Source organism: Nilaparvata lugens, chromosome 2, assembly GCF_014356525.2.
Source record: "Nilaparvata lugens isolate BPH chromosome 2, ASM1435652v1, whole genome shotgun sequence".
Classification (NCBI taxonomy): Eukaryota; Metazoa; Arthropoda; class Insecta; order Hemiptera; family Delphacidae; genus Nilaparvata; species Nilaparvata lugens.
Window position 1 is genome coordinate 5,135,453 of NC_052505.1, and position 13,784 is coordinate 5,149,236.

The 13,784-nt window shown below is 47.9% G+C and overlaps 2 protein-coding genes across 2 annotated transcripts in view; both read right to left on the minus strand.

Annotated features, from left to right (window-relative positions):
- Positions 1-605: 605 nt before the first annotated feature.
- LOC120349765 lies at positions 606-8,111 on the minus strand. The gene is made up of 2 exons (XM_039420392.1): positions 7,825-8,111; positions 606-1,652 (listed from the first exon to the last, which is right to left on the minus strand). Exons 1-2 carry the CDS (start codon positions 8,080-8,082, stop codon positions 1,134-1,136), a joined length of 777 nt encoding a protein of 258 aa, XP_039276326.1. The 5' UTR covers positions 8,083-8,111; the 3' UTR covers positions 606-1,133.
- A 4,201-nt stretch (positions 8,112-12,312) lies between these two features.
- LOC111064330 (loricrin-like) overlaps positions 12,313-13,784 on the minus strand; it is an 82,314-nt gene continuing 80,842 nt past the window's right edge. Inside the window, exon 7 of the mRNA XM_039419969.1 lies at positions 12,313-12,610. Within this exon, the coding sequence (XP_039275903.1) occupies positions 12,313-12,610 (298 nt within the window). The remainder of the gene's footprint in view (positions 12,611-13,784) is intronic.

Genomic DNA, 13,784 nt, shown 5'->3' on the forward strand with positions numbered 1-13,784 from the left:
GATTTTAAAAGTATACATTCTTTAGGACAACATACTCGAATGTGATTTACAGTACTATCATTATTTTATACTCTTATTTTATCTCAAGTGGAAGACTTATCCTGAATCAAAATATCTTCGAACTATGGAACTTTACAAAATATATAGTCTAACTTGAAACTATTTAGTATTCACAATGGCAGTTAAATTACAGCACTCTCTTTTTTCACATTGAAAGTTCAAGGCTCGGTTACACAAAAGTCTGTTAAGTTCTAACCTTGATTAAATGCTATAAGAGCCAATCAGACTTTTTCTTGGTTTCTGCATCATTTGATAATATTCGAAATTCAACAGGCTTTCGTGCAACCGAGCCTTACAAATCTCACTCTACATAATTTCATATATTTTGCAAAATACTTAGATGTCTGATGTGGTTTTTATGATATATTGTAAGGTCAATTATTTTATCTTCAACGCTTGTGTAATCTGAAGGTGCGTACAGAATCACGCGCCGCGAACATGAGGAATTCACTTCCAATCAGCTGATGCCAAGCTTTTTATATCTGTAACTTACCGTTTCTGAACAAATACAGATATAATCAGCTGATGAAAAGTGAATTGCTCATGTTCGCGGCGCGTAAATCTGTACGCTCCTTTAGTTATCGTACTGCACAAATAATATTATTAGGGATGGCAAATAAAACTCGACTTTTCCAAAAAATCGAAATTTCTGTCTTCAAAAATCGATTTTTGAGGTTGATTCTCTGTGTTTCGATTTGAATCGAAAATAGATTTTTACATCTAGAAAAATCGATTTTTTCAACTGAATAATATATAGATTTTTGCACATTTTATACATGTATGCTCGGCTCCACCAAGCTCGGCCAAGACTTTTGAACATGGCCAAACTGGGTAAGCTTCACAAATGTGCACTGAAATTATCAATTGTGGCAATGCAATTGTTGTTAACTGTTCCCTATTTGATCATGTTCAAATGTCTTGAACCGTGCCTTACAAATCTCACTCTACATAATTTCATTTTTTTTGCAAAATACTTAGATGCAACATACTCAAATGTGATTTACAGTACTATTATTATTTTATACTGACTATTATTATTTTGAATAATTGTGGAACCGAGCAGTAGGTTATTATCATCGGTTGAAGTGGTTTTCTATCAGATAGATTGGGATGAAATCAAGGCGCATTAGTTGAAGTTGGTGACACTGTTGATGATGCAACATGCTGATCATTCGCGGATGTCTTATTACTGCAATGCGAATAGGAGCCGTGATTGCTTGTGTCATGAGCATATGCTTGAAGACCGGGAAAATCCAGTGTTGCTCCAACTCCACTGTGACCGTTATACTTCCTAGGAGGTCCTTCGTACTCTGAGCTTGGTGGATAACCACTGGCACCAGGACCTGACTGGTAGCCACTTGCGCCTGGTCCACCCTGGTAGCCACTTGCGCCTGGTCCTCCCTGGTATCCGCTAGCTCCTGGTCCACCTCCTCCCGCTTGCTGGTATCCACTTGCGCCTGGTCCTCCCTGGTATCCACTGGCGCCTGGTCCACCCTGATATCCACTTGCTCCTGGTCCACCCTGGTACCCACCAGCTGTTGGCCCTCCCTGGTATCCACTAGCACCTGGTCCTCCCTGGTATCCACTAGCACCTGTAACAAAACGTTACATGATTCAAATTTGTTTTGTCGATATTGTTATTGTACTAAATATATTATAAAAAAACAACTTCTCACTCCAACTTGCTATTGGATGGAAAGATAGATTGTTTGTCTGAGATAGTATTATTTCAAGTTAATTTTTGCTCTTTGATAAGCCAACTTGTTGGCTTATCTTCTTTAGTCAACTTGAAAATGTGATCAGTGTGGTCACGAAACCATGTTCCTGTACTGTATAAACCGTATAGAATTTGACAGCATATTTGTGTTTTTATTCAATTTTTGATAAGCATATAGTTCTCTAATTTGCTGTCTCGTTCTATTGTAATACATTTTGTATAAGTCTCTTGTAACTTTCTCTCTCACCCTCTGATTATATTATATTCATATTTCATTTTTATGTGTGGGGTTACAAGAAGAGATAAAATAAGATATCACATACACCCTGAGTAGCTTCAGAGGTGGGTGATTGATACCCAGGTGTTGCTCCTGGATGACTTCGCTCAGTCGTAATGTGGGTGGGGAAAGGAGGCAAGTCGAAGTTCCTCTTCCTTCTTCTTTGTGCCTCAGCTGGCGTGAACAGCACCTCCTGGTGCTTCTGACGGCGTGAAGGTCGCTCTCTTCTCTGATGACACCACTTTGATGTAATTTTGTATCGGCCTTATGGCCTCGGTTCCGCTCCAGTGAAGTAGGAAAAGGAAGGACAGACAGGATAGGGACGGCAGACAACGGTCCGCTGTGTCCTGGGGAGAAGGAAGAATAGGGACGGCAGACAACGGTCCGCTGTGCCCTGGGGAGAAGGAAGAATAGGGACGGCAGACAACGGTCCGCTGTGCCCTGGGGAGAAGGAAGAATAGGGACGGCAGACAACGGTCCGCTGTGCCCTGGGGAGAAGGAAGAATAGGGACGGCAGACAAGGGTCCGCTGTGCCCTGAGGGGATGGAAAGAATAGGGACGGCAGACAACGGTCCGCTGTGCCCTGGGGAGAAGGAAGAATAGGGACGGCACGATCCGCTGTGCCCTGGGGAAATGGGAGGACAGGGACGGCAGACAACAGTCCGCTGTGCCCTAGGGAGATGGGAGGACAGGGACGGCAGACAACGGTCCGCTGTGCCCTGGGGGAATGGGAGGTCAGGGACGGCAGACAACGGTCCGCTGTGCCCTGGGGAAATGGGAGGACAGGGACGGCAGACAACGGTCCGCTGTGCCCTAGGGAGATGGGAGGACAGGGACGGCAGACAACGGTCCGCTGTGCCCTAGGGAGATGGGAGGACAGGGACGGCAGACAACGGTCCGCTGTGCCCTAGGGAGATGAGAGGACAGGGACGGCAGACAACGGTCCGCTGTGCCCTAGGGAGATGGGAGGTCAGGGACGGCAGACAACGGTCCGCTGTGCCCTAGGGAGATGGGAGGACAGGGACGGCAGACAACGGTCCGCTGTGCCCTAGGGAGATGGGAGGTCAGGGACGGCAGACAACGGTCCGCTGTGCCCTAGGGAGATGGGAGGACAGGGACGGCAGACAACGGTCCGCTGTGCCCTAGGGAGATGGAAGGTTAGGGACTTACGGCAGCCAAGGGGCCGCTGTACCAGGACAGGAGGTCGGGGACGTACGGCAGCCAACAGGCCGCTGTACAAGTGCAGGAAGGTCGGGGACGTACGGCAGCCAACGGGCCGCTGTACAAGGAGCAGGAAGGTTGTGAGCGGAATGCTGTGGACTGGGGCTCGTCCGGCGTTTAAATACTCCCCCAAAGTGGAGGGGATGGAGTTGTGCCGCCGCCAGTGGCGGTGGAAATCATCTCGATGCGCGGAAGATGGTGCGCCATCGGTACCTTCCTTATCTCCGTGGTCGGCTAGCTTTGCTGATAGCTGAGCGTTTTTCTTCAATATTATTAATTATTTAGCGATATTTTCCGTCACAATTTTACTTTGTGACACCCCACTCCTACTTGGGGGTGGGGGGGAGGGGGGTCGGAGCCCTCTATGGCACCACCTTAAAAGGCGTGAGCCATCTAGGCATCACCTTAAGAGGTCTATGCCACTCACTATGAGCATCATCTACACCTGGTCCACAGGTACATATTTACATCGTCCATCTGGAAATTGGACTTTTATGCGTGGTCGACCTGCTCTTTTGCGCTTGCCTGGTGTTGTGTTGCGGTGGCACAGCACCAGATCCATATTTTTAGATGGGCCTGGTCTGGGATCCTGTGGGACTATCAGCTCTGTGTTGACCGTGAGACTAACATCTGACTCGACACGAGCTGGAATTCGCCTCACTGTGACCTCAACCGTCTCTTTGTTATTTAAGGGTGACTCTGATCCTTTCACTATCACCCTCTTTTTTGTCATGTGAAGCGGGGGTGTCAGTTGGTCTGTGGAGGCTGGTATCTCACCTCGAGTTATCCTCTCCATTTCGACTGCTGGGCTAGATTCCGACTTGCCATGAGGTGGCATTCGTTCCATCCTAACTATCTCAGAGTTCAAAGTCTTTGCTCTGACAGTTGGAGCATAAATCGCGGCCTGTCGTTCAGAGTCGCTCATTCCATCACAGTGATCAACTATGTCATCCCAGGATTCTTGCCTTGGAATATATGACATCTCTGCCTTCTATCAATCAAGGCATTGGGTTCGACTCCATTTAAACCAACCTGCATGAATATCCTTTTGTCGTGATCCTTGTTGTCCTGAGATTCAGATTGTACAGCTGATATTGTTGGGACTTTTGTTGTCCTACTCCCCGATAAGGGTGATCGCAACATAATTGGCTGTCTTGAAGGATTCAATTGGGGAGGATCCCACTCCACCTCTCTTGTGAATGTGTGAATATTCACTCTGTTTTTACGCATAAATTCCATGCCTAATAGCAGATCTTGTTCAAGTCCTTCCATTATAGATGCCACTAGTGGAACTGTGATTTGATCTATGGTCACATTAGTAGTCACTTTCCCATTTAACGGGGTTGACCGTCCATCAGCTAATATCACGCGGTGACGTGCTGGTTCTTTCCGTATCATCCCTATTTTCCGGATGACTTCATAGACCTCGTTGCTCATATAATTAGCTTCAGCACCCATATCTAGCAAGGCCTGACACTTTTTACCGCCGATTATTACGGCAATGAATAGTCTGTTGTCTCTTGATGACTCTTCAATCACAGGAATCCTGTGTGCTGTTCGCATCACTGCTGTCTTGTTCGGAGTTTTATTCTCCTTCTGCACATCACAGACACATTTCAGTGCTCTCTTTCCGCTCCTTTTACATGGTGGGATATCGGGACAGTGTGATCTCCAGTGCCCCGGTCTCTTGTATTGCCCACACATGGGTTCAGACTCACTAAGAGATGGTCTGTTACTAGTAGGGGTTATAACTGTCTCAACCTTGAGCCTTGTAATCTTTTTCGTGTCCTCAATCATGTGAACTCTCGAATTCTGTCTATTCTGTTTCTCCTCTGCTTTTATTTGTTCATACTCCCTCGCGAATTTTTCCAATTCGTTGATACTATGAACATCTGATTGCCGAATATACAATTTGTACCGTGGGAGGAGATTCTTATACACTCTCTGTAATTTATTTTCGTCTGTAAAACCTCCTCGACGTCTCATGAGTGTCAGTACATCTTCGAGAAATTCGTCAAACGATTCACCTTCCCTTTGCTTCCTTGCCTGTATTAAATTCTCGAGGTCCTCCTCATAGGTGAGTGGGTAGTAGCGTGATCTGAAATCTGTCACAAAATTGTCCCACGATTTCCACTGGTCACGACGATTACGCATCCATAGAGTAGCTTTACCAACTAGTAGCTCAAGTAGCGCGACTAGTAGTGGTTGCCAGTGAGCCCATAGGCTTGTTGTAGCTCGTCTAGCCTTTCTAAGAAGCTGGGAGCATCTGACTGGCCGTCGAATGACAGTCTCCAGCTTCTTACTTTGTCACATACCACGCCTGGGTCCATGGGTGAGGTTTGTGTTAATGTTGGTTCTGAACCCAGCTTGGGCACCTGTCGCTGAGTGGTTCTTACTTCGTTGCCTCGTGCCCCACATTGGGCGCCAATCTATCACGTACACCCTGAGTAGCTTCAGAGGTGGGTGATTGATACCCAGGTGTTGCTCCTGGATGACTTCGCTCAGTCGTAATGTGGGCGGGGAAAGGAGGCAAGTCGAAGTTCCTCTTCCTTCTTCTTTGTGCCTCAGCTGGCGTGAACAGCACCTCCTGGTGCTTCTGACGGCGTGAAGGTCGCTCTCTTCTCTGATGACACCACTTTGATGTAATTTTGTATCGGCCTTATGGCCTCGGTTCCGCTCCAGTGAAGTAGGAAAAGGAAGGACAGACAGGATAGGGACGGCAGACAACGGTCCGCTGTGCCCTGGGGAGAAGGAAGAATAGGGACGGCAGACAACGGTCCGCTGTGCCCTGGGGAGAAGGAAGAATAGGGACGGCAGACAACGGTCCGCTGTGCCCTGGGGAGAAGGAAGAATAGGGATGGCAGACAACGGTCCGCTGTGCCCTGGGGAGAAGGAGAATAGGGACGGCAGACAACGGTCCGCTGTGCCCTGAGGGGATGGCAAGAATAGGGACGGCAGACAACGGTCCGCTGTGCCCTGGGGAGAAGGAAGAATAGGGACGGCACGGTCCGCTGTGCCCTGGGGAAATGGGAGGACAGGGACGGCAGACAACGGTCCGCTGTGCCCTAGGGAGATGGGAGGACAGGGACGGCAGACAACGGTCCGCTGTGCCCTGGGGGAATGGGAGGTCAGGGACGGCAGACAACGGTCCGCTGTGCCCTGGGGAAATGGAGGACAGGGACGGCAGACAACGGTCCGCTGTGCCCTAGGGAGATGGGAGGACAGGGACGGCAGACAACGGTCCGCTGTGCCCTGGGGGAATGGGAGGTCAGGGACGGCAGACAACGGTCCGCTGTGCCCTAGGGAGATGGGAGGTCAGGGACGGCAGACAACGGTCCGCTGTGCCCTGGGGGAATGGAAGGTCAGGGACGGCAGACAACGGTCCGCTGTGCCCTGGGGAAATGGGAGGACAGGGATGGCAGACAACGGTCCGCTGTGCCCTAGGGAGATGGGAGGTCAGGGATGGCAGACAACGGTCCGCTGTGCCCTAGGGAGATGGGAGGACAGGGACGGCAGACAACGGTCCGCTGTGCCCTAGGGAGATGGGAGGTCAGGGACGGCAGACAACGGTCCGCTGTGCCCTAGGGAGATGGGAGGACAGGGACGGCAGACAACGGTCCGCTGTGCCCTAGGGAGATGGAAGGTTAGGGACTTACGGCAGCCAAGGAGCCGCTGTACCAGGACAGGAGGTCGGGGACGTACGGCAGCCAACGGGCCGCTGTACAAGTGCAGGAAGGTCGGGGATGTACGGCAGCCAACAGGCCGCTGTACAAGGAGCAGGAAGGTTGTGAGCGGAATGCTGTGGACTGGGGCTTGTCCGGCGTTTAAATACCCCCCCCCAAAGTGGAGGGGATGGAGTTGTGCCGCCGCCAGTGGCGGTGGAAATCGTCTCGATGCGCGGAAGATGGTGCGCCATCGGTACCTTCCTTATCTCCGCGGTCGGCTAGCTTTGCTGATAGCTGAGCGTTTTTCTTCAATATTATTAATTATTTAGCGATATTTTCCGTCACAATTTACTTTGTGACAAAGAAATGAATTGATCAGAGGCACTGTAAAAGTTGGACCACTGGGAAAGAAAATGCAGGAGACAAGGATAAGGTGGTTTGGGCATGTACGGCGACGGGAGGAGGATTATGTTGGATGAAGAGTGCTGGATTTGGTTTTGGATGGTGTGAGAGGACGAGGTAGAGCTAGGATGAGGTGGGGAGATAGAATAGTGGCTGACTTGCGGGAGAGTGGTTGGAGGAGAGAGCAAGCATTGGATAGGGCTTTGTGGAGAGGCAGACTAAGAGGAAGGAATGCCGACCCCATTTAAATGGGATAAGGCACAGCCAAAGAAGAAGAAGAAGGAGAAGTGCAACTTACTTTGAGATAACCCACGTATAATACATTTGATTTTGTATTAAATTTTCAACTATCTATTTATTTTTCTATTAATTAATGTTGTTGTCTTTATGATGTGAGAAATTAATTACATAACTCTATTGGAACAGTTATTTGATAAGCCGTGAATATATAACATCCAAACCAAACAAAAGTTTCTTCACACCTGGTCCACCTCCCCCTGCCTGCTGATAACCACTTGCTCCTGGTCCGCCCTGGTAGCCACTCGCTCCATTTGGTGGCGCATCGTATCCTCCACCTCCTGAAGGATATGCTCCCTGTGGTGGGTACGCCTGGGGAGGTCCTTGTGCAGGATAACCCTGTCCTGGGTAGCCTTGGCTTTGAGCTGGATATCCTTGCTGCATGTAGCCGCCTTGATCTTGAGCTGGATATCCTCCTCCTCCTCCTCCTCCTTGGCCTCCATATCCTGGTTTGAATCCACTGGGAGCTCCGGGTGGCCTGTACAATCAACAGAATCCATCAACATGTGAGAATACCTCAAAGAATTCAATTATTATTGAACGAAAATCCCGATTAAATGCTGTAAATTAGCCCGAAGACTTCTGCTACTGCAAATATTGACAACAGGGTAAACAGCTAGATGGAAATTCGATGAGCGCTACTATACAAGAATTATTTGTCAGCCCGGGCTGACAGTAGTTGAAATCTTCGGGGTGGTTTAAAGCATTTGATTGGGGGTTTCGTTAATAATAATTATCAATTAATCAGCATTTGAACAGATGCAACTTTCAATTTATCTCCATCTGTAGATCAATAAAATTCTTCAAAGTTCAAGTGAGATACATATTCATGTATTCAACAATATCACCCTCTTTTTTGTCATGTGAAGCGGGGGTGTCAGTTGGTCTGTGGAGGCTGGTATCTCACCTCGAGTTATCCTCTCCATTTCGACTGCTGGGCTAGATTCCGACTTGCCATGAGGTGGCATTCGTTCCATCCTAACTATCTCAGAGTTCAAAGTCTTTGCTCTGACAGTTGGAGCATAAATCGCGGCCTGTCGTTCAGAGTCGCTCATTCCATCACAGTGATCAACTATGTCATCCCAGGATTCTTGCCTTGGAATATATGACATCTCTGCCTTTCTATCAATCAAGGCATTGGGTTCGACTCCATTTAAACCAACCTGCATGAATATCCTTTTGTCGTGATCCTTGTTGTCCTGAGATTCAGATTGTACAGCTGATATTGTTGGGACTTTTGTTGTCCTACTCCCCGATAAGGGTGATCGCAACATAATTGGCTGTCTTGAAGGATTCAATTGGGGAGGATCCCACTCCACCTCTCTTGTGAATGTGTGAATATTCACTCTGTTTTTACGCATAAATTCCATGCCTAATAGCAGATCTTGTTCAAGTCCTTCCATTATAGATGCCACTAGTGGAACTGTGATTGATCTATGGTCACATTAGTAGTCACTTTCCATTTAACGGGGTTGACCGTCCATCAGCTAATATCACGCGGTGACGTGCTGGTTCTTTCCGTATCATCCCTATTTTCCGGATGACTTCATAGACCTCGTTGCTCATATAATTAGCTTCAGCACCCATATCTAGCAAGGCCTGACACTTTTTACCGCCGATTATTACGGCAATGAATAGTCTGTTGTCTCTTGATGACTCTTCAATCACAGGAATCCTGTGTGCTGTTCGCATCACTGCTGTCTTGTTCGGAGTTTTATTCTCCTTCTGCACATCACAGACACATTTCAGTGCTCTCTTTCCGCTCCTTTTACATGGTGGGATATCGGGACAGTGTGATCTCCAGTGCCCCGGTCTCTTGTATTGCCCACACATGGGTTCAGACTCACTAAGAGATGGTCTGTTACTAGTAGGGGTTATAACTGTCTCAACCTTGAGCCTTGTAATCTTTTTCGTGTCCTCAATCATGTGAACTCTCGAATTCTGTCTATTCTGTTTCTCCTCTGCTTTTATTTGTTCATACTCCCTCGCGAATTTTTCCAATTCGTTGATACTATGAACATCTGATTGCCGAATATACAATTTGTACCGTGGGAGGAGATTCTTATACACTCTCTGTAATTTATTTTCGTCTGTAAAACCTCCTCGACGTCTCATGAGTGTCAGTACATCTTCGAGAAATTCGTCAAACGATTCACCTTCCCTTTGCTTCCTTGCCTGTATTAAATTCTCGAGGTCCTCCTCATAGGTGAGTGGGTAGTAGCGTGATCTGAAATCTGTCACAAAATTGTCCCACGATTTCCACTGGTCACGACGATTACGCATCCATAGAGTAGCTTTACCAACTAGTAGCTCAAGTAGCGCGACTAGTAGTTGGTTGCCAGTGAGCCCATAGGCTTGTTGTAGCTCGTCTAGCCTTTCTAAGAAGCTGGGAGCATCTGACTGGCCGTCGAATGACAGTCTCCAGCTTCTTACTTTGTCACATACCACGCCTGGGTCCATGGGTGAGGTTTGTGTTAATGTTGGTTCTGAACCCAGCTTGGGCACCTGTCGCTGAGTGGTTCTTACTTCGTTGCCTCGTGCCCCACATTGGGCGCCAATCTATCACGTACACCCTGAGTAGCTTCAGAGGTGGGTGATTGATACCCAGGTGTTGCTCCTGGATGACTTCGCTCAGTCGTAATGTGGGCGGGGAAAGGAGGCAAGTCGAAGTTCCTCTTCCTTCTTCTTTGTGCCTCAGCTGGCGTGAACAGCACCTCCTGGTGCTTCTGACGGCGTGAAGGCGCTCTCTTCTCTGATGACACCACTTTGATGTAATTTTGTATTGGCCTTATGGCCTCGGTTCCGCTCCAGTGAAGTAGGAAAAGGAAGGACAGACAGGATAGGGACGGCAGACAACGGTCCGCTGTGCCCTGGGGAGAAGGAAGAATAGGGACGGCAGACAACGGTCCGCTGTGCCCTGGGGAGAAGAAGAATAGGGACGGCAGACAACGGTCCGCTGTGCCCTGGGGAGAAGGAAGAATAGGGATGGCAGACAACGGTCCGCTGTGCCCTGGGGAGAAGGAAGAATAGGGACGGCAGACAACGGTCCGCTGTGCCCTGAGGGGATGGAAAGAATAGGGACGGCAGACAACGGTCCGCTGTGCCCTGGGGAGAAGGAAGAATAGGGACGGCACGGTCCGCTGTGCCCTGGGGAAATGGGAGGACAGGGACGGCAGACAACGGTCCGCTGTGCCCTAGGGAGATGGGAGGACAGGGACGGCAGACAACGGTCCGCTGTGCCCTGGGGGAATGGGAGGTCAGGGACGGCAGACAACGGTCCGCTGTGCCCTGGGGAAATGGGAGGACAGGGACGGCAGACAACGGTCCGCTGTGCCCTAGGGAGATGGGAGGACAGGGACGGCAGACAACGGTCCGCTGTGCCCTGGGGGAATGGGAGGTCAGGGACGGCAGACAACGGTCCGCTGTGCCCTAGGGAGATGGGAGGTCAGGGACGGCAGACAACGGTCCGCTGTGCCCTGGGGGAATGGAAGGTCAGGGACGGCAGACAACGGTCCGCTGTGCCCTGGGGAAATGGGAGGACAGGGATGGCAGACAACGGTCCGCTGTGCCCTAGGGAGATGGGAGGTCAGGGATGGCAGACAACGGTCCGCTGTGCCCTAGGGAGATGGGAGGACAGGGACGGCAGACAACGGTCCGCTGTGCCCTAGGAGATGGGAGGTCAGGGACGGCAGACAACGGTCCGCTGTGCCCTAGGGAGATGGGAGGACAGGGACGGCAGACAACGGTCCGCTGTGCCTAGGGAGATGGAAGGTTAGGGACTTACGGCAGCCAAGGAGCCGCTGTACCAGGACAGGAGGTCGGGGACGTACGGCAGCCAACGGGCCGCTGTACAAGTGCAGGAAGGTCGGGGATGTACGGCAGCCAACAGGCCGCTGTACAAGGAGCAGGAAGGTTGTGAGCGGAATGCTGTGGACTGGGGCTTGTCCGGCGTTTAAATACCCCCCCCAAAGTGGAGGGGATGGAGTTGTGCCGCCGCCAGTGGCGGTGGAAATCGTCTCGATGCGCGGAAGATGGTGCGCCATCGTACCTTCCTTATCTCCGCGGTCGGCTAGCTTTGCTGATAGCTGAGCGTTTTTCTTCAATATTATTAATTATTTAGCGATATTTTCCGTCACAATTTTACTTTGTGACAAAGAAATGAATTGATCAGAGGCACTGTAAAAGTTGGACCACTGGGAAAGAAAATGCAGGAGACAAGGATAAGGTGGTTTGGGCATGTACGGCGACGGGAGGAGGATTATGTTGGATGAAGAGTGCTGGATTTGGTTTTGGATGGTGTGAGAGGACGAGGTAGAGCTAGGATGAGGTGGGGAGATAGAATAGTGGCTGACTTGCGGGAGAGTGGTTGGAGGAGAGAGCAAGCATTGGATAGGGCTTTGTGGAGAGGCAGACTAAGAGGAAGGAATGCCGACCCCATTTAAATGGGATAAGGCACAGCCAAAGAAGAAGAAGAAGGAGAAGTGCAACTTACTTTTGAGATAACCCACGTATAATACATTTGATTTTGTATTAAAATTTTCAACTATCTATTTTATTTTTCTATTAATTAATGTTGTTGTCTTTATGATGTGAGAAATTAATTACATAACTCTATTGGAACAGTTATTTGATAAGCCGTGAATATATAACATCCAAACCAAACAAAAGTTTCTTCACACCTGGTCCACCTCCCCCTGCCTGCTGATAACCACTTGCTCCTGGTCCGCCCTGGTAGCCACTCGCTCCATTTGGTGGCGCATCGTATCCTCCACCTCCTGAAGGATATGCTCCCTGTGGTGGGTACGCCTGGGGAGGTCCTTGTGCAGGATACCCTGTCCTGGGTAGCCTTGGCTTTGAGCTGGATATCCTTGCTGCATGTAGCCGCCTTGATCTTGAGCTGGATATCCTCCTCCTCCTCCTCCTCCTTGGCCTCCATATCCTGGTTTGAATCCACTGGGAGCTCCGGGTGGCCTGTACAATCAACAGAATCCATCAACATGTGAGAATACCTCAAAGAATTCAATTATTATTGAACGAAAATCCCGATTAAATGCTGTAAATTAGCCCGAAGACTAAACTTCTGCTACTGCAAATATTGACAACAGGGTAAACAGCTAGATGGAAATTCGATGAGCGCTACTATACAAGAATTATTTGTCAGCCCGGGCTGACAGTAGTTGAAATCTTCGGGGTGGTTTAAAGCATTTGATTGGGGGTTTCGTTTAATAATAATTATCAATTAATCAGCATTTGAACAGATGCAACTTTCAATTTATCTCCATCTGTAGATCAATAAAATTCTTCAAAGTTCAAGTGAGATACATATTCATGTATTCAACAATATCCGATTTTAGCATAGAGGCCCATTCAGAAGAAAATCAAGACGAGTTATGAATGAAACTACTGAATGAGGAATACAGTTTGTAACCGTTATGGTAGCAATATTCTATCAGGTAGTGATAGAATATTGAATAAAATAGAATAGAATTGAAATTTGAATCGAAATTCATTTATTCATCCATTTATATATTTATTTACTTATTTATTTATCATTCACAATCAATTTGAGGACGAAGAAATAGACTACAGTCCAAAACTTCTTATTATCCCAAGTTCATAAGATAAATTGCCCAAATAAAGGTTATGTGAGACTGTTTCTAAATGATATTCATCTATTTTTCAAAAATAAATACGTACAAACAGCATGAATTGAACACGAATTGTTTAAATAATACTTTACACAAACTATATTGCAAGTAAAACTTTCTGCACTGCCAAGAAAATAACACCTTGACTGTTGGAAGTGAGTCACAGAAAGCCACGTGAAGTTATCATTGTCAAAATTATTATTCTCGAAGAAATATTCTTCAAGTTATCATCCTATTTCACTTCTTTCAAATAAAATCGTTGTAAAAAAGTACATTTTTTCATTCATTTCCGATTCTATTTTATTTCTGTTCATTTCTTGAAAGTTATTTGTCGAATCATTGTAAAAACGAACATTTTTCATTCCTTTGCGATTCTATTTCTGTTCATTTCTTGAAAATTATTTGTAACTGAGAACAATTTACTGTATTTTATTAATAGTGTGTGGTGTTTTATACTATAGTTTTAACCTTACAGTTGTGTTGTGAGTGATGTTGTA